The 21,556-nt window shown below is 38.9% G+C and overlaps 1 protein-coding gene across 1 annotated transcript in view; it reads right to left on the bottom strand.

Moving 5' to 3' along the window:
* Positions 1-21,556, bottom strand: part of STAT4 (signal transducer and activator of transcription 4) — a 104,749-nt gene that overhangs the window by 12,738 nt on the left and 70,455 nt on the right. Inside the window, exons 9-16 of the mRNA XM_005676278.3 lie at positions 21,255-21,413; positions 20,364-20,456; positions 17,507-17,566; positions 17,181-17,198; positions 16,999-17,092; positions 13,416-13,460; positions 3,513-3,596; positions 1,766-1,864 (exon numbers count right to left, since the gene is read on the bottom strand). Coding sequence (XP_005676335.1) covers positions 1,766-1,864; positions 3,513-3,596; positions 13,416-13,460; positions 16,999-17,092; positions 17,181-17,198; positions 17,507-17,566; positions 20,364-20,456; positions 21,255-21,413 — 652 coding nt within the window. The remainder of the gene's footprint in view (positions 1-1,765; positions 1,865-3,512; positions 3,597-13,415; positions 13,461-16,998; positions 17,093-17,180; positions 17,199-17,506; positions 17,567-20,363; positions 20,457-21,254; positions 21,414-21,556) is intronic.

The following is a 21,556-nucleotide window of genomic DNA, read 5'->3' as shown; positions in this document are numbered from 1 at the left end:
AAAGCACCTCTTGATGAAAGTGAAAGAAGACAGTGAAAAAACTGGCTTAAAACTCAACATTCAGAAAATGATTTTAAAGTCATGGCATCTGGTCCCATCACTTCATGGCAAATAGATGGGGAAACAATGGAAACAGTGTCAGACTTTATTTTTTGGGCTCCAAAATCACTGCAAATTAAAAGGCACTTGCTCCTTGGAAGAAAAGCTATGACCAACCTAGACAACATATTAAAAAAAGCAGAGACGTTACTTTGCCAACAAAGGTCCATCTAGTCAAAGCTAAGGTTTTTCAGTCATGAACAGATGTGAGAGTTCAACCATAAAGAAAGCTGAGCACCAAAGAATTGATACTTTTGAACTATAATATTGGAGAAGACTCTTGAGAATCTCTTGGACTGCAAGGAGATCCAACCAGTCCATCCTAAAGGAAATCAGTCCTGAATATTCATTAGAAGAACTGATGCTGAAACTGAAACTCCACTGCTTTGGCCACCTGATGCGAAGAACTGACTCACTGGAAAACACCCTGATGCTGGGAAAGATTGAAGGCAGGAGGAGAAGGGGATGACAGAGGATGAGATAGTTGAAAGGCATCACCGACTCAATGGACATGAGTTAGTTTGAGTAAGCTCTGGGAGTTGGTGATGTAGAAGCCTGGCGTACTATGGTCCACAGGGTTGGGAAGAGTCAGACTGAGTGACGAACTTTTCTAAAGAGTTCTGTTCTTCTCACTGCAGGCTGAGAGGAAGCAAGGCACAGGACACTCTGCACAGCCTTCCTCTCTGCAGTTAATCTGACTCAGATGCAGGGCACCAGAGGATGAGAAGTTACAAGGCTGAGGCATTTTCTATGCTGTTTTCTTATTAAGCACATTAGACAAAAGGGAGGGAATGCTTGGAGCTGACTCATTATGACTATTCCTACTGCTAGGACCCGAGGTAGACAAATTCTTCCCTTTGGAAGGCACATTTACTTTGCATCAAGAAGAAATAGTTATTTACATCTGATCTATTTTCTCTAGACCTTGGTGGTTTCCAGGACAACACACTGGGGTTTTGTTAAGAGAGAATGGAGGGAAATCCTGACTCATCTTTCTTGCCACGCCCTGCCCTGGTGGTCTTAATAGAAGCTCTTGTAAGAAGTGCTTCTACTCTCTACTGCCTTTGAAACTTGAGACCAATTTTTCATCCATATCTTAAATAACCACCAGATGGCATTAGAAGCCAATTGGAGCCTAGAATGGATTTAAATCTATAATCAACTTGAAAATCTGCAGTGTTGTTAGGTGAGATTGGTGAAAATGCTAGTCACTTATTTGAAACCAATTCTCGACCTTTGTGGAAGAGCCAGTGTGGAGAGGGTGTGGCCAGAAGTAGTTGAGGAGGTAAACACAGCAGTCAGACCTCAAATTTTGGAGAAGGGATTCTCCAGAGTCCAGTGAACAGAGCAACTGGATGTCCCTAGAACCCTCTGTGATGCACAGAGTTGGGAACTGACCAGACCTCAGAAATAAAGAACATCTGTATGTCACTTCTGCTAGCCAGAACACTCTCATGGTCCAAGTATATCAGAACATGTTATTTTAAATATGACACAAGGGAGGAGTCACACAACTGAATATATTGGAGTTTTGAAATAACCCACAAAGATATGCCAAAATTTATACACACACATATACACATACCTTTTGGGGCACATGGGTTTTGTTGACCATAAAACAAACCAAATGGAATTAAAGGGGGAGAAACAAGAATAGGGTCTCTACCTGGGAATCGTTGGTTGACACATTGTACCAAATGATGGCTGCCCAAGCATTAGGTAACTGACTGACGTTGGAAATCATCACCACAGGTAATGAGCAGGTCTGGTTTTTTTTTGAAAGAAAGGCACAGTTATTACAGGTAGTAGCATCTTACATTGATTTTATACTTGGGTCTTTCCCCTAAAGGGCCGTCTCAAGTCAACCCCACTCCTCCAATCCTGGTGTCTACACTGCTTTGGTACTATAATGATTCATGAAGGCAATGGAACCATCTGAGCATACATGAGTCAAAGTACAGGGAGCAAAGAAGCAATAAAAATAGGGATCCTTTCAGAGTGCTTGGTGAGTCGGCTCCAATATCTTCCCTGATATTATGTAGATATTTTTAACTTTCTTGTATCATGTACTGCCAAAAATATAACTAGAGCTTGTATCGACTTAGCAACTTTCTTAATAAGTTACATCAAAGAATCTAATTTAAAATTTATCTCTGGAATGGATTAATATATTCAAATTATGATCTAACATCTCATTAATGTCAGTATCAGATATGGGGGTTTTAGAGGGAGAGGTGCATGACCTTGGAATACAAAACACTATGGGAGATAGAGCTGCTGCCTCTATTGTCATAGCACTCAGCTTAGTGCTGTTGGTGCTAACGTTTTCCACCTTATGGAACAAACAGGCTTCACAGATTCATCTGGGAAACTAATCAACTTACATTAGTCCCTTCGCATTAACAGAAGTTATATTGTTTGTAGACAGTGAAATGCCCACTTGAGGAACTCAACAGCTCATGGAAGCAGACATTTAGGGAAAAGGGATGAAAACTCTGGAAAATTTTATAAATATGTTCACATTCATTAAGATACAGGAGTGAAGGCAGAAGGCTAAGATAATCTGTTCTACAAATAGGACCATATTCAGGTGTATGAAGTTGTGTTTATCCGTTCATGCACTCATTCATTCATTTACTCAACAAATGTTGAGCATCTGTTATATGTCAGGCACTGTGGGGGCACTGGTAATGGAAGGATAAAGGTGTGATATCCTGCCTTCAGGGAGCTCATTGTTAATTATGTTCAATTTAATTCCCCATTTCTTGATTTCTTCTTTGAGTTCAATGGTGATTGTTGTCAGAGAATCAAAACAATGTGCTATTAATGTTCCTATCATTGGTCTTTGCTCATCACACTATAAATACCTTTCTTCTGAGGCAATTTTATGTACAAATTAAAATTTTGAAATCGTACATGACATGATTCAAGTATATTTATTTCTCTTTAAGCTTTCCACTGAGTATCTGCAACTCTGGGAATCCCAGAAAACAAACAAGTATACAGTCTCAGCAACAAATTATTCAATATGTATTGAATTATAATGACTGCGGTTTTATCATTTATATATATATATATATATATATATAATTTAAAAATTATTTTTTGGCCATGCCACATAGCTTGTGAGATCTTAGTTAGCTGACCAGGAAACAAACCTGGGCCCTTGGCAATAAGAGTGTAGAGTCCTAAACACTGGACAACCAGGGAATTCCCTTATCATTTATATTTAATCAGAATAATATATGCTGACTAATGAGTGAATATTTCACATATTGATTTCCTAAATTACAACAAAAATAATGAATAAGGAATGTACTAAAACCTAGAAAATATTGAGTTTTCATCTTCAAATACTGACCAATTCCTGAAAATGCTATTAGTAAATACTAAATGTTCCTTGAAACACCTACCTCCAAATCTATGGTCAGTCCATAGAGGCAGATCTGTGTCTCAAATGTTATGGAATGAAGCTCCTCAGTCACCATGTGACAGCCCTAAGGGGGAAAGAAATAAATTGTTATCTTACAAATGCATACTCGTGTGTGCTAAGTCGCTTCAGTCGTGACTCTCTGCCACTCTATGTACGGACTGTAGCCTGCCAGGCTCCTCTGTCTATGGGAATTCTCCAGGCAAGAATACTGGAGAGGGTTGCCAGGTCCTCCTCCAGGGGATCTCCCCCACCCAGGGACTGAACCTGTGTCTCTTATATCTCCCGCATTGACAGGTAGGTTCTTTACTACTAGTGCCAACTGGGAAGCCTTCTACAAATGTGTATAGTTGTTACCTATTATTAGATGTGCTTTTATAAAAACTAACAACTTTTTAAAGTATAAAGTATAAAATACCCTCAAACATCTTCTGTTATGGAACATTCCTTATTTTAAAAAGTTAAAGGATATACAGAGTTTGAGAAATCTTCCTTTACACAAACGAATGATATTGTTTCCAAAACAATTTCTAGCTTCAACAATTCCAGCATATTTTCATCAGTTGAAATCCAGATAAGTTGCTCTTTATTTTTACTTTTGGAAATTTGTCCTTTTGACTTATCAACTATTAACAAAAGAAAGCCAGATGTGTGTAGCTATAACAAAAACAAGTCAGTATCATAATGGATTTTTTATTTTTATTTATTTATTTATTTATTTAGAATCTTTTTATTTTTATTTTTTTAATTTTAATTTTTTATTTTTTTTTAAATTTTAAAATCTTTAATTCTTACATGCGTTCCCAAACTTGAACCCCCCTCCCATCTCCCTCCCCACAACATCTCTCTGGGTCATATTGGATTTTTTAAAAGCAATATCAAACAGGGTTAAACATGGTTAAGTGGGAAAAATATGTACTTTCCTCAGCTTCTTCCAGAAACTTCAATAAAGTAACAACTGGGGTTTTGTTTACTTTCCAATAAAATAAAACTGTAACCTAGGTCTGGGAGTGAAAGCTAGGGGAGTCTGGAGCGAGGGTGGCAGTTAGGGGCTGTGTGTTTCAGAACCAGGGGTGGAAGCACTGAGCCCCCAGAAGCTGGAGAGTGAGGGCTGAACAGGAGGGGTAGTTACTAGCCTCAGCCTAGGCAATGAGGTTCCCAACTTCCCTGACCCTGGTGGGTTTTGGTTAGTTAATACATCCAGTGCTTGCATTACTATGATTATAAAAAAAAAAATGTTAACAGCTGAACCATGTAACAGTATGATTGTATTTCCATTCTTATATTATTTTTAGTTTTTCCTGGACTTATTAGTTGCCTCAGACATTTTACTTAATCAATTTGTTTTATCTACCTGTTACTAATGTAACCCCAAATACTGAATATATTAAATAAACTAAATGCTATACAATAATATTGTAAAAAATGGGTAAAATTCATGTGTATGAAGAGCTGGTATATAAGAGCCATAGTTTAATTAAAAATAGATAACCATCAAGGACCTACTGTACAGAACAGGGAACTCTGCTCAATATTACATAACAACCTAAACAGGAAAAGAATTTGAGAAAGAATAGATACATGTATATGTATAACTGAATCCTTTTGCTGTACACCTGAAACTAACACAACACTCAGGGATCCAATCCAGGTCCCCTGTACTGCAGGCAGATGCTTTCACCATCTGAGCCAGCAGGGAAGCCCCTAATCAATCATACTGCAGTATAGAATAAAAAGTTTTTAAAAAAGAGAGCCACAGCTTAATCTTTTTCTAGGAATAATTCAGAAGTATATAAAATAAACATATTAAGAAATATCAGTATGATCTTAACATAATATTTAGAACTCAAAAAGTGATCACCTCCGAGGAGTGGGTTTGGAGCGGGAAGGAGTGGGACAAAAATTGCTGTTTTTCCCAGGATGAAATCTGACAGAAACTTGCTGTATGCCAGAACCAGCAGTACTGTCATCATCTAAGAGCTTGTTAGAAAAACAGCTTCTCTGGCCTCTTTCCAGGCCCACTGAACCAGATTCTGCATTTTAACAAGAACCCCAGGTGGAATTTATGAGGCAATTATTCTCAATATGATGTATCCACATTATGTTTAGTCTCAAAAGGGATGTAGAAAAATTGGAGATGATATAGAAAGCTTAAACGATTTAAAAAATAAGTCCTGTGGGAACATACGAGCAGAAGTGGAATTATCTAGGTTAGAAAAGTCAGGATGGGGTTGTGGGTGGCTGAGTCAGCTCTGAAAGGGAGCTCTTGCTACTGAATATAGTTAATAACAAGCTGGAGTCCTTTTGTGTTAAATTAAAAAAAAAAGTTCTAATATGATGATATGAATGACAACTACAAGAGGAAGATTTTATTGATAATGCTGCTGCTGCTGCTAAGTCGCTTCAGTCGTGTGCAGTCCCATAGACGGCAGCCCACCAGGCTCCCCCGTCCCTGGGATTCTCCAGGCAAGAACACTGGAGGGGGTTGCCATTTCCTTCTCCACTGCATGAAAGTGGAAAGTGAAAGTGAAGGCGTTCAGTCGTGTCCAACTCTTAGCGACCCCATGGACTGCAGCCCACCAGGAGGGACGTTAAAATAGGATCTGTTACTGAGAAAACTCCTCTTTCCCTTGGGCCAGAGCATTGTGGTATCTTCCAGTGCCCGGAGGTGGTTAGATTGACTCAGTGAGACTGCTTCTTCCAGATTAGTAGAAACGTGTGTTACTGAAAGTTCTTTTGAAAATTCTCTTAGACCACCCCTAAAGTTACTCACCAAACAACCAGCCCCCTTCCCCCAATTTACTTATTATGTAGAACTAAATTGTTCTTCCTTTGATTGACCATGAGATGAAACGGTCATCTGTAGGCACCAAGTTAACAAAAACCACATTTTTTTTAAAACAACAGAAAATCTCACTGCCCTCTGGGAGGAGGTGTTTACACTATGCAAAGTGAGGCAACAGAAGAATCCACAAGCCCATGGTCACTAAGGGGTGCCACTCACATTCTCACTGAGTTCAGCGGTGGAAAGGATACAAGCCCGTGCTTGTACATTTGAACAGAACATTTGAGAGGCCTGCGGCAAGCACACAGAGGGAGACCACATACCATATGTCTAAATATTTAGCCTTTATAAATCAAGTTAACAAACGTTAAAATATGGGCTAGTCTCCTGCCTCAACAGCTAAGCTTTCACATGACCTAATTGGCCAGGTTTTAACTCCTCAAAGTCCTGCTGAAATATGCTGGCCTGGGGAGAGCATGACCTTCTGGGACCACTCCCATCCTTCTTTCTTCTTCCTCTGTGAGGGGCTGACCTGACGAGTGTGGCCCTGAGGCCTCTCCTCATGCCTGGAAATGTTTGCACTGACGGTTTCATCTGTGCTTGAGAGAGCAGACCTGGGGAAAAGGCCTTGTACAGCCCTGAAAGTGGGCTTGAGGTCTTCTGGGCTGGGAATCCTGAAGCCCTGGGCTCTGGTGAGCACATGGCCTTGACTACCCAGACATCTCTCTCTGTGGGGAGGGCCACAGTGGGAGGACTGCCAAAGGGAGCCTTTGGATTTCTTATTCCTCCTTCATTCTAATCTCCGCAGTTTAATTTGTGTAATTAAATGTGTGTGTGTGTGTGTGTGTGTGTGTATAATAACAATTCATCATGGATATAATTCCCTCACACCTTTGGGTTATGGCACTTGTGTGCTCACTGGTCCAAGTGGCAAGAGTCTCTCAAAGTGTAAGAAATCAGGGCTCTGCAGAGCAGTGACACACAGGGTTGTCCATTAACTTTGGAAGAAGACTCTGTACTTTAAATATTACTTTGTTGAACTGTAATGTGGATGGTGAGAGGTTTACATAGGGATTCAAACTAATTTCCAGTGTTTGCTTTAAACTTTTGATGCAACTGTGAGGTACATTTAGAATGCAGTTCAACAAAGAAGCTGACATCAGCTTCAACATGTCTATCAACAATATACGGGACTGGAGGAAAGCAGCTCTGACAGAAGACAGGGTCATTAGCTTTCCAAGCTTGCGTGGCCACCAGTCATAGTCTTTATTATTTTATCAGTGCAGTCCAAGCTAGAGACACTATTCAATCTCACATTCCCAGGGTCCATTCCTTACAGACTGAAAATATCATAGATAAGATGTACCATTAATGTTTGTATTAAAAGCCATTTCAACCATCTGAGATGATTACAGATTTAAAATATCCATAGTTTTGATATTTATATTAATGACATTGATGATATAACTGGATTGACTGTATGGCACTTTTAAAGAAAAGTACCCACTGGATAATCTGCTAAGAAAGTGAAAAACAGGGCTCCACCTAGGGAAATATATGGAACCTAATGAAAGGCAGGTATAGATGTCACCATATTCTTTTTGTTACCTCTGTGCATGCATGTTAAGTCACTTCAGTCATGTCCAACTCTTTGCGACCCTATGGACTATAGCCAGCCAAGCTCCTCTGTCCATAGGATTCTCCAGGCAAGAATACTAGAGTGGGTTACCATGGCCTTTTCCAGGGGATCTTCCTGACTCAGGGATTGAACCCATGTCTCTCATGTCTCCTGCATTGGCAGGCAGGGTCTCTACCACTGCACCACCTGGGAAGTCCCCAATAGAGCAGGACATTGTTGTTTATCTTGCTCATCTCTTAACAAGCCATAATCTATGATAATGTTGCACATGGAAAACTATGTGGAATAGAAAACAACTGCAATAGTCCACTCGCTTAATGAGTATTTGCTGAGTCCATGCGTTAGACCCTGGCCTAGATCCTGGGAAACAATAATAAGAGGGGAAAAAATGGTACAGTCATATGAGAGAGAGATCTTAATCACAGAATCATAGGAAATAAATGTAAAGCAACAACTAATTCTCAATCCATACAATAAAGGGAATGTATGGAAGATATTGCCAAAAAAAAAAAAAACTATGTTTCTAGTGTTATTTGTGCACCAGTCTTTGTCTTTAAAAAGCATTGCAACTACTTAAATTAGTTCAGAAGGCAATCGACTTCCTGTGAAAATGCTTGAGCCAGTTGGAGTATGAGTGGTGGATCTGTGTTTGAGAACACTGAACCTTGAAAGAACATCTGTTTGGCTATTTTGCTAAATGAAACTCAAGTCAGCCAGGCTTTACTAATAGCTTCTTTGTGCTTCATGACTTTCCACCACATAAACAAAATTACCTAACACCTCAGTCTGTGGCTAAAACTGTCATTTATCAGTTAAAGCCTACTGACAGAACAAACTCAAGAGACTGCAATTTCAGCCTCCCTGTTCAAACAGTTTCTGCCATTTCAACAATCACTCTCAAGCCAGATCTTAGGACCTCCAGGAAAGGCTGCTTCCTGGGAATGTTTATTTTATAGAGATAGACTGAAGCTTTCACCAAGTTTGGCAACTTGCTAAACGATGGATTCTTATCTTCAGCATGATTATTGCAAGGAAAAAACAAAGGTGGGAGAAAGAAGCAGTAATTGAAAACCTTGAATTTGTGACAGCATGTCAACAGATTCCTCATTCCAAAGCAAATCTTTTAAATTAAATGCATTTTGAAAAATTACCTAATTCTCTGCTGCACTTCTGAGGATTATAGAATCTCTGTCAAAGGAGTTTCAGACATTGTGTAGTCTAATGGTTCGAAAATCTTTTTTTTGTTTTAACCCTGGAACATGTTCTTTCTGCTAGTAAAATTTACTTCTAGTAAATTTCCCACCTGGACCCCTATCTGTAAAATACTTAAAATAGGGCTGATTGATTGAAATAGGGGTGGGGAGTCCAGAGCTCCACCGCTCACCAAACCAAAACCAAAGAGGGGACTTCGCTGGTCTTCCTAGCCTTCTAGGGACAGCATGGGTCTAGAGTAACTTCCTTCTTTCACCCAGTGCTCCTGAGAGGAGCCCCTGCACATCACGAAGTTCACTTCTTCCCAGATAATCTCAGAGTCAAACGCCAGGGGGCGCTGAAGTTCTAAAGAGGTTTGGATTGGCAGGCTTGAGGAAACTGTCATGGTATGTTCTCAATCATTTAATGAGTATTCAATCTAACCTCTCTAAAGTAGGAGAGGAGGACCAAAGTTGGGGAAGTTGTAGGGCAGCAGGCATTCGGAGTAGACAAGCAAGCCTATAAAAGGGGTGTACATAGTGGTCTGAGGTTTCATGGACCTGGACCAAGAAGAGGAACATGCTCAGTGGCCCTTAAAGGGAATGTTTCCAGCAGAGTACCTGGCAGGTGGGCAGAGAAGGGATGTTACGGATTCGTAGTTTATCCTAAGCCAGGAACCACCTTTAGAGTCATTTCTGCACCTGTTACAGAGAGGGCAGCCTGGAGGGCTGATCAAGAAGCCCATGGCAGACAGCTGCACAGCACACTGCAGTTGACTCTCACACACTTCATCTTGTTTGGTCCTCACAACAACCCTATGAAGTGCAGATGAACATGAAACCATTTTATAGTTAAGGAAGTTGGGAGTTAGTGAGGTAAAGTAGCTGGTGTAAGGTCAGCTGCCTGTAAGAGGCAGAGCCATCGGCAGTGCTATTTCCACTATTGTACCAATGTGCACAGGAGATACAGAAGCAGTGAGAGTTTTCTTGGGAAGCATGATTTTAAATTCTTCTAAACTTTGTAAGGATTCTGGTGTGAGGTAGCTACATAATTTCTGAGCAGGTGGGTAAAGTGAGGAAAACAGTAGCTTAAACAGAGGAAAGAATGAGATGCTCCCCCACAAACCTGCAGAGATCTTTCTTATAGGAATCCCAGCAAATGTGTGTGTGTGTGTATGATGAGATAAAGGGGTCAAAGCAGAGTGACAACCATCAAGGCCTCTGTGTGTGTGTATGTGATGAAACAGGTCAAAGTGGAGTGACAACCATCATGGCCTCTGTGTGTGTGTGTATGTGTGTGTGTGTGTGTGTGTGTGTGTGATGATATAAAGAGGTCAAAGCAGAGTGACAACCATCATGGCCTCTGTGCACGTGTGTGGGTATGTGTGTGTGGGTGTATGAGTGAGTGTGATGAGCTAAAGAGGTCAAAGCGAATGTCAACCATCACAGCCTCTCCCAGGGAAGGTTTTGTGACTCCAGAGGCAGCGTGGCACAGTGGCCAAAAGCATGGACCCAGGAGCCAGATTGCTGAGGTTTGAGTCTAAGCCCAAGCACTCAGTGCCTCAGTTTCCCTGGCCAAAATAAGAATGACACTAAATCATGTAGCTACCTCTCACCAGAATCCTTACAAAGTTTAGAAGAATTTAAAATCATGCTTCCCAAGAAAACTCTCGCTGCTCCTGTATCTCCTGTGCACATTGGTACAGTAGTGGAAATAGCACTGCTGACGGTCTCTATCTCCTGGCACTGTTGAGTCAGTTACATCAGTCAATGCCAGCGACGCTATTAGTGCGATACAGAGTAAATGCCACACAAGGATTTGTCAAGTAAGTTCTTATCAGGCTATGAACTCCTGCTGCAGGTACATAGATAAGCGATAAGCAACAGCTACTGTTTGAAATTTGAAAATGAGGTTATAACATCCTGGCTTCCCGTTCTCCCTAAATTTTGGTTACTGCAATTCCTGGCCCCATGACTTTGTGAATCCCACTTAATCGCCAGATCCTCCCCCACTCTTTCCTGACTTTCCTTTTGTCACCCCTAAGTTTGGCCAAGCTCCTGACTCCCATCTCATCTTTCTGAGTCCACTGCGTATATTGTGTGACTTTTCAATGGTTCCTATAGCACATAACAACAGCATTCAAGTCTATGGTTTATTTTGAATGTACCGAGGAGTCATATTAAAATTCTGTCAACAGGGGGAGCTCAAAGAACAACTTAAAATAAAATTATCCAGTTCCAGCAAACTTGGGGGGAAAAAAAGAAAATCATTCTGATATAACTGCATGATTTTGTTATTAATCAGAAAATGAGAGGAAATAAATTCAAAATGAGATAAATAGGCAGTGTTAATGAGACATTGTTTTTCTATAGTGGAAGCTGATTTACTTAGATCTCTGTCTCTAGAGAAATTCAAGTAGATTCTGATTTTGCATTCACAAAGATGACAAAGTACTGAAAAATTCAGCTATTTAATTTATTCCCACTTGATTTGTTTTCCTTAAGAAGAGTTTAGAAGCCTTGTGCTTAGTAAATACTATTCAGAGAGGTCACTGCATGAAATGCTGTTTGCAACTTCGGTGAAAATTCCAAGATTTGTGAAACAGACGTTTATTTGTAATGTGCTAATGTTTTAATTAGGAAGTTTAGAAAATCTTTATGGATTTCTATAAGGTGGGAAGAATACCCCCTATTTGTTTGGTTTATTAGAATATTCTTAAACTCAAAAGCTTTGTTCCTGTTGTATCTGGGCTGAGAAACCTGTTTGACAGTCTGCTGTAAGCCAAGGTTGTACCTTGGGAAGAAAGCTTAGCTTATCCTTGGTGGAGTGGCAAAAGAACTTTAAGACATGGGTAAGAGAATGACGAATTCTTGGAAGGGAAAAATGTAGAGCATGAAAACTGTTGTGATGGGTCTTTGTGGTTTTGTGGGGTGGGCTAGGTCAGCTGTAATCGAATGCTAGATTTATAAAGTGTATTTTCTTCCAAATAATTTGAAGAAATTTCTCATAGAGCTGTAACACTAAATTTAGGAGATTTAATCCATACCAACCATACCAGAAATAAGCCTCATTGCTTTCTAATTGCATCATGTAGGTGGTCTTACACACGCAGTTTCTCTGAGCATGGGGCATTGGGCATTATGACTCGATCTCTTAGAGGAAAAAAATGCAATATTTCTCTATCAGATCATTTGCCAATGGTCATATTTTCAGTCACTGTCAGAATGGACTCAAGCCCAGGTTTTCTTATTCCAAATACGTAGGGGATAGAGAAATGCCCTCGTATCTGCTAAGTTGCCTCAGTCATGTCCGACTCTATGCCATCCCATAGACGGCAGCCCACCGGGCTCCCCCGTCCCTGGGATTCTCCAGGCAAGAACACTGGAGTGGGTTGCCATTTCCTTCTCCAATGTGTGAAAGTGAAAAGTGAAAGTGAAGTCGCTCAGTCATGCCCCACTGTTAGCGACCACATGGACTGCAGCCTACCAGGCTCCTCTGTCCATGGGATTTTCCAGGCAAGAGTACTGGAGTGGGATGCCATTGCCCTAGTATCTAGGTCAACTAGATAGATGATTCCCAAAGCCACTTCCCATTCAGGATTTGGCAACTCTATTATTTACTGACAAACTCGAACACCTGGGCTGCATCAGTTTGTTCTTTTAATCGATTCATCCACTGAAGTGCCAACCTTAGATATACGAGTAAAGTAATTGATACCATAAAGTAATAGAACTGTTTTTCACTTGTGATTTTCACATACTGGGTCATGATGTTCAAAGACTTACCTCTTACCTGTGGAAAATGAGTGATGTTATGATATTCTATAATAATGAACTGACTAAAGAAATCACAGCAATACAATGCAACCACTTTAAATCATGTCCTCCAAGAGTAAGTTTATGGAAAACTGTTCACTTCACATTGCTATGTGATGGAAAGCAGGTTATGAAACATTGTGTGTATATATACATTTAAAGTAATGTATACATATAAAGTTTAGAATGATGTGAACCAAAACATTAACAGTTGTTTGCTTAGGAGGATGTTATATGCATTTTCTGTGCTCTCCTTTTTAAAACAAAAGTTCTTATACAGTTGGCAATTATAAAGTTTTACATTTGTAATTAAAGAAACATGAATTTTATTTTATATAAAAATACAAAGGGCAGTTTAAGAGCTTTTGCCTTTTCATACTGTTCATGAGTTTTGTAAAAATAATACATTATAGGATTATTTCCTAGAAAAATGCCTTTGGAGAAAACATTTCCTACCTCATTTCCTTTGTTTCCAGCACTAGACTTCATTTCCTTTGGCTGCTGTGGAAAAGGAAACAACAGTGTTTGCATGGAGAAGCATTATCTGCTAAATACCAAGTTGGTTGTACCTATTATAGCGGTTTTCTCAGTCAGAATTTTGACTTCTAGAACAGTAAGCCAGATGTCTTCTAACACACTGAAACCTAACATAGCTGCCCAGATTCAACAGAAAGAGCTTCCTGTTTCATCTCATGGGACTCCACTTCAGGAAGTTTCATTGAGATAAGGGAGCAAGCCGGTATAAGACTGTTTTTCAGCCACATTTTGGAAAGAAGAAATCATATTGGGATGTTTTAGAATATATTCAGCACTCCTCTGTACCTGGAAAGTATCATCTGAGCTAAGCCATGACGATTCTCAATGCCTATGAAATCATGTCTAACACATAGGCCTGGGAAAATAGACGCAGGCCAATATGCACATGGCGTCGTGAGCTACTAAATGCCATGAGAGGAGAAGATACAAAATGTTCATGACATAGACTACTCAGTGGGAAAATAGGACAGAAAAAAAATTAATGTGTACAATCTGATCCACTTAAAAAAAGAATATATACATATATATATTATATAGTGAAAGTGTTAGTTGCTCAATTGTGTCTGATTCTTTGTGACCCCACGGACTGTGGCCCGCCAGGCTTTTCTGTCCTTGGAATTCTCCAGGCAAGAATACTGGACTGGGTAGCCATTCCCTTCTCCAGAGGATCTTCCCGATCCAGGGATCAAACCCAGGTCTCCTGTACTGCAGGCAGATTCTTTACTGTCTGAGCCACCAGGGAAGGTCTAAATATATATGTATACATACACATATACATATATATATGAATGAAAATGTAAAAATAAGGATTTCAATAGTGTTATGTCAAGGTGTTGGGATCATATAGGTGGTTTTTAATTTTTAAAATTTTGCTTCGCTGATTTTCCATATTTACTTTGGTATTAAAAATTGATAAAAAGTATTATATAAAATGTAGTATATGTGAAAATGCTTTGCAACTAGAAAAGCATCATGAAAACTAAAGTTTTGTTATTTTATCCTTCCTGGAATAGAGACTCGACCACTTTTTGGTATGTTTCTTGTCCTTCCTTTTTCAAATGACTCTTTTGGGAGACAGGTATCTCTAAGTTAACAGCCTTTTATGGCTTCACTTATTAGCCATCATTGGCCATTAGTGAAAGTTTCTTGAGAATAGGAATTGAACTTAAGCAAAAAGAGTGCTAGTTATAAGAATGTATACGAACAAAGCTAGTGGAGGTGATGGAATTCCAGTTGAGCTATTTCAAATCCTGAAAGATGATGCTGTGAAAGTGCTGCACTCAATATGCCAGCAAATTTGGAAAACTCAGCAGTGGCCACAAGACTGGAAAAGGTCAGTTTTCATTCCAGTCCCAAAGAAAGACAAGGCCAAAGAATGCTCAAACTACCGCACAATTGCACTCATCTCACATGCTAGTAAAGTAATGCTCAAAATTCTCCAAGCCAGGCTTCAGCAATACATGAACCACGAACTTCCTGATGTTGCTGGTTTTAGAAAAGGCAGAGGAACCAGAGATCAAATTGCCAATATTCGCTGGATCATGGAAAAAGCAAGAGAGTTCCAGAAAAACATCTATTTCTGCTATATTGACTATGCCACAGCCTTTGACTGTGTGGATCACAATAAACTATGAAAAATTCTTCAAGAGATGGGAATACCAGACCACCTGACCTGCCTCTTGAGAAATCTGCATGCAGGTCAGGAAGCAACAGTTAGAACTGGACATAGAACAACAGACTGGTTTCAAATAGGAAAAGGAGTACGTCAGGGCTATATATTGTCACCCTGCTTATTTAACTTCTATGCAGAGTACATCATGAGAAACGCTGAGCTGGAAGAAACACAAGCTGGAATCAAGATAGCCGAGAGAAATATCAATAACCTGAGATATGCAGATGACACCACCCTTATGGCAGAAAGTGAAGAGGAACTAAAAGGCCTCTTGATGAAAGTGAAAGAGGAGAGTGGAAAAGTTGGCTTAAAGCTCAACATTCAGAAAATGAAGATCATGGCATCCAGTCCCATCACTTCATGGGAAATAGATGGGGAAACAGTGAAAACAGTGTCAGACTTTATTTTTGGGGGCTCCAAAATCACTGCAGAAGGTGACTGCAGCCATGAAATTAAAAGACACTTACTCCTTGGAAGAAAAGTTATGACCAACCTAAGATAGCACATTGAAAAGCAGAGACATTACTTTGCCGACTAAGGTCCATCTAGTCAAGGCTATGGTTTTTCCTGTGGTCATGTATGGATGTGAGAGTTGGACTGTGAAGAAGGCTGAGAGCCGAAGAACTGATGCTCTTGAACTGTGGTGTTGGAGAAGACTCTTGAGAGTCCCTTGGACTGCAAGGAGATCCAACCAGTTCATTCGGAAGGAGATCAGCCCTGGGTGTTCTTTGGAAGGAATGATGCTAAAGCTGAAACTCCAGTACTTGGGCCACCTCATGCGAAGAGTTGACTCATTGGAAAAGGCTCTGATGCTGAGAGGGATTGGGGGCAGGAGGAGAAGGGGACAACAAAGGATGAGATGGCTGGATGGCATCACTGATTCGATGGACATGAGTCTGAGTGAACTCCAGGAGTTGGTGATGGACAGGGAGGCCTGGCGTGCTGCAATTCATGGGGTTGCAAGGAGTCGGACACAACTGAGCAACTGAACTGAACTGACTGATATATATGATCACTCATCATTACATTTAATTGATTTAGCAGTCTCATACAGAGGGATTCAAGGATTCACACAAAAAATAAAAACTGAACACCAGTATAAATTTTTGTATGCAGCTATCTTTCTGTTAACATAAATTTTATCTTTTAGAAAGTAGACCTCTTGAGGCTGCTTCAGTGGTCAACATTCAGGTGAGGTACCTTCTCAATGTTAATAAGCCAGGTAAGAAACATGTTTTTGGCTAGACAAGCAATAGGGTGTTTGGGAATCTAAGAACTATGTGATGAATTAGAAAGGAAGCAGGAAGAGAACTCCAGATTAAGAGGAAGTAGTAAAAACAAGAAGTAACAGGATGAGGCTGGGTCAGAAGCTTTCTAGAAATGCCAAGGCCAACTGTGTGCATCTCACACCTAAAACCATCCTATTTCCCCAAGCCAATCCTCCTAAAATGACAGAGATTTTAGCCAGACCTGCCATTATTGGGTATCAATTGGAGAGATTTTTAAAATGAAGCCAGGAATGCTTATCTACTTTAAGACATATTATCTCTGTCATCATGACCAAAATATTTTGACTAATTAATACATATATTTAGGTGCAATATCACCATTGTTAAGAACACAGACTTTCTGAGTTAAGGTTCAATTTTTTTTTTTTTTTACCACTTTAAATTCTTCAAAGATGGCATGTTTTATTTCTCAATACGATCCTTAATTCACATAAGAAACACTAAAGAACAAAACACATTAAATTATAAGGTCTATTAGTTTAGATGTGTCTGATTTGGAGGGGTTGGGGGGGAACTTGGGTCATTTGACTACTTAACTCACCAAATGTCGAAATTCTACAGAGAGACTCCCATTGGAAGATTCTTCAATGGACATGGCTTTGACATGAGTTCCACAAAGTACAAATCTTCGATTGCTAGAGAGGAAATCTTAGCTATTTACAATGGTCTCAGGTAAAAATGTATTTATGGGAACAACAAAAAAATCTAAAGTAAATGTCTTACCTTAGAGTTGAAGCATTCCTGTAAAACCAAGAAGATTCTTTAAAGTGAGTTATTTAATAGATCTGGAAAAAGACTTTTCTATGCTACTTTAGAGGATGAGGATAGTATATAAAATTTCATTTCATGTCTTTATATTAAAATTTATAAAGTCAGTCTTCATTGGAGTTCTGTTAAATGTTTGAACTTTAAAGTCAAATATTGAAATACATTGATACATTATGTTAGAGAAGTAAAATTAAAAGTTAAAAATTATCCTATAAAATAAGGACTATTCTTCTTAAAAAGTCTTACAATTTCATGTTTCAAAATGGAAATTAAAAACTTACTTGTCAATTGATGCTTTCACCTTTACCTGATAATTTAGTTCTGGTAATTTTATTAGCAGTCTGGAAAAAACACATAAAGAATTAAAGATAAAAATTTTCATGGCTAAAAGCCTTTTTATATGTAAAGATTTAAATATATTTATGCCAAATATATATAAATTAAGCTCACATTATTTCCAGTATTATGTTCATGTGTTTTGAAAATGTCAATTCCTCTTTACTTTGTCATTTTACTAATATTGACATCACCCACTTAATAGAACACATATTTGGAAAGTATTTTCATGTTGCGTTAGTTGATGTGTGTTAGATAATATGTTGGCTAGATCAGAAAAATAGCTACATATTTTGGCTAAAGCCTAAATTTGGGTTAGACATATAAATAAAAGAAAAAACTTTTGTAAATCTATTTATGTGGATTCATTTAATTCTCAAATTATAAAAAAATTGTAAGCTTAGTAAAACTAAATATTTCGATAACTGTTTTATGGTAAAATACTGAGAAAGACTAGGACTCTGATAGAATACGGAAAATTCCACTTCAAATGCATTTGCAGACTTTAAAGATATTACATGTAAGTAACAGGAAAAATTTTATAACTGAAAAAGACCTAATTTCACACAAACAAATGATTAAAGGTCAGAATAACAATTCCTTTAATTCCTTCAGGTGTCTCCTTAGCTTTCCCCAAACTTTCTAAGCTGTACCCTCTGACATAACCTCTCTGCAGGTTCAGTTTAGTTTCAGAGGTATTCATTCAGTCAGTCACTCACTCATTCATTTACATATACACTCATCCCAAACATTGCTCATTCACGCAGCTGCATTGAGCTTCTTATATAAACCCAGTACAGCCCCAGGCAGTGGGAAACTGGCATAATGAAGATTAAGGAAGGAGCACAGTAGACATGGCGGTACATCAAAGGAAGAAGTCCAGCTAAACAGATGAAATTTAAAGAATGGTGGTAAGCAGCTGATTGACATTAGAGAAATATGACCACAGATAACAAACAACCCAAACAAAACAAAAAGAATGTATCAAGGTTTCTTAAAAATCCTGCCAGAACTGGTTTTGGGCTTTGGGATATGATAATATAGCTGCTGGTAGTGAGGAAGTCATATGAAGTAAGATGAAATGATTTCCCTTTTTGCCTTCCTCTCTATCCTGTATCAAGAAGGATCTAACTCACTGTAAGTGCTGATGACAAAAGGGAGTCCCATGTCACCTCTTTCCTTTGAAACAGGAGGATGAAATGCTTTGGTAGAGTGGGGTTTTAGGAAAAATCTTGAATACTAAGTAAAGGATCAGCTGTCAAGACAGTGGGGGAATTGGGTACAGAAAAGAAGAATGGGGACTGAACAGTTAGATGGAAGAGGAGGGCAGAATACCCTTGCCAGGGACTAATGGTCTATGCCTCTGGCAGTCAGTTTAAACAACATGCCAGGTGATGCCCATTCAAGGACCTCTTCCACTCAGAGTTCTTTGTTGAGCAATCCCTACTCATCTTCCCTTTTGCCCCAGAGAACATCTTAGACTGAATATATCACATACGGGTGTCTCAAGGGAAAACGGGATATATGCACTACCCCGCTATCCTATTCCCCTTTAGTGTTAACAGTTTTCTGGGTTGTATAGAGATGTGGGGATGAGAAAGGAATACATTTGAAAATAAGAAAAGTTTAAAAAGGAACCTGGTTTTTGTTTTCTATTTTTGTATCTTAGTGTGGTGGTGCAAATTCACACAAAGGAAATGATTCAGAATTTCAACTAGGGTTTCCGAAATGCAAATGAAAGACAAATGCCTTCCTTTAACAAATGAAGTTCCTAGGTGATGGATGTCAACTAAACTTATTGTAATCATCATTACGCCATTTATGCACATCAAGTCTTTATGCTTAAACTTACACAGTGTTGTATGTCAGTATGTCTGGATAAAATGAAACTGAACTAAAAATGGAGTTTCAATAGTGCTCTGTGACCAAGGATGCTACCATGGGATCTTAACTACCATCTACCATGGCATCACAGCCTCCTGTACTGGTCTGGAATTTCAGCTTTCCAGAGATGACCTAGTGATTAGGAATTTAAAGCTTTGGGACTTAGAGATTGAGGCATGATGACAATATCTTTGAAAGTCTGAAGTCAAACTCATTATTTTAAAAATGTCATTAGGAAAGCTGTATGTGTTAGTTTGCTCATGAAAATGAAAAGAATCACATACATAGATAAAGCAGCAACAACATAATCATTTCTCTTTAAATCAAGTACATAATAAGGATGTGCTGAAAATCATGGTGTTGAGAGTTTTCGTGGAAAATTCAATGAGCTAGCTTCTGGGTGATCACAGGTAAAGAATGTGCCACTATATGCCTGGAAAGGATACTGGAACCTTCTACAACCTGTTCCAATCCATCTTCTCAATTCTCTCTCTCCCCGCTCCCCATGCTTATAGAACAGTGACTCCTTATTTTAGAAAGTCCTTATTTCTAATAGTGTCTCTCTCACACCCCTGCTCTTCCCTCAAGGTCCTTTCTCACAGTGACCACAAGCATTCTCTAGGCTCCCCAGTCTTCCTCTCAAGTCAATCTTCTGAGCAATTAATCCCATGTCATCTGAAATTGTGACTTCATACTTTCATGCTAATAACTCTCATGCCCTCATCTTCATTGCTCCACTCTTTATAAGTAGGGCTCTCACGTTAATATTTCTGTGGGTATTTAATTTACCATAGCTGGGCATGCAGGAGTCACTCGATAAAGAATAGTTGCCTGAAAGCCACATTGAAAGAAATGAGCCTTAATTACACAGTGACCATAGCACCATAAATATGAAACAATAGAATACATTCTGCCTACCTTAGCTTTACTGTAAACTGAATGAGAGTCTTAAGTACCATCGGCCTCTGAGGGTGGGTTGGCATGCATGGCTGTCGTTCAACCACAAATGAGCTGGGGTCAAAGGAAATAAAGCGTGTCATTTGAAAACACTGAAGACATTGACAGGCTGAAAACCACAGAGTAACAGGATGCTGTCCTCTTATAAAATAAAAAATTTCTACACTTATAAGACATTCAAACTCCCATTAGGCTCAAATCTTTCCAAGATGTCACATAAATAATTACCAAGAGATGGGCAATGCCTAAAGATTTCCGTAAGTAACAACAGTAAATAATTCTTAATTATTATATTTAGGTCAAGAATAAAAGCCCCAGTCTCCTTTTATCATAATAAACATCAAGTAGAAAGTTAATTTCATGCCATTTTTGACCTAAATATCAGGATTTCTGGTACACAGTAATATTTTTTTCTTTAGATGAGCTTATAAACATAAACATATTCTCCACCCTTCATTTTTTGAATATGTATTGATACTGGAGTAGAAATCCTTGAAATCTTTTTTTCTAAAATATGAAAAATGAACTTTGGGTGGGCAACATGGTGACTCATGAAAAACTGGGTTAGGTGGTGGAAGAAGTGTTGATGAATAAACAGTGATGAGTAAAAAAATGTTTCTGGAACTCTCTGGAGCTTTATTCGCTGCACCCTAAAGCTCATTGTTTAACACTTCTCTCCCAGTCCTTCATCTGAATACCAAAACCAAACCAGGGTGTCCTCCCAACTACATAGAACTGAAGCTGCCAGGAGGCATCTAAATGGATAACACTTGACTTACCCTCTTTTTTTAAGCTGAAGTATAGTTGTACAATTTGTTTAAGTTGCGGGTGTAGAGCAAATTGTTGACTTACTTCTTAAAAAGGTTGTAGATCATGAAGGTGACTCTTTCTAGCAGATGTGGTCTTTGCAATGGGATAGGATCTCCTTCGTATGTCATTTTCGTAGATTGCTCCTCTAATTTCTCCAACTGCCTTCTGAGTTGGAACAGACTTTCTGCCAACAGTGTAAAGCTATTGAACAGTCAATGAAAAATGCAGATAGTTTTTTTTCTACTAAACTCCACCATTTTAACTATTTAGCAAGTATTACTAAATAATTATTAAATGAATTAGTCATTTAATTCCATTAGATTAGTGACAGTGTTTTTTACATT

Source organism: Capra hircus, chromosome 2 (genome assembly GCF_001704415.2).
Source record: "Capra hircus breed San Clemente chromosome 2, ASM170441v1, whole genome shotgun sequence".
NCBI lineage: Eukaryota > Metazoa > Chordata > Mammalia > Artiodactyla > Bovidae > Capra > Capra hircus.
The sequence above is the reverse complement of the archived record's forward strand: the minus strand, read 5'-3'. Positions and strand labels throughout refer to the sequence as shown.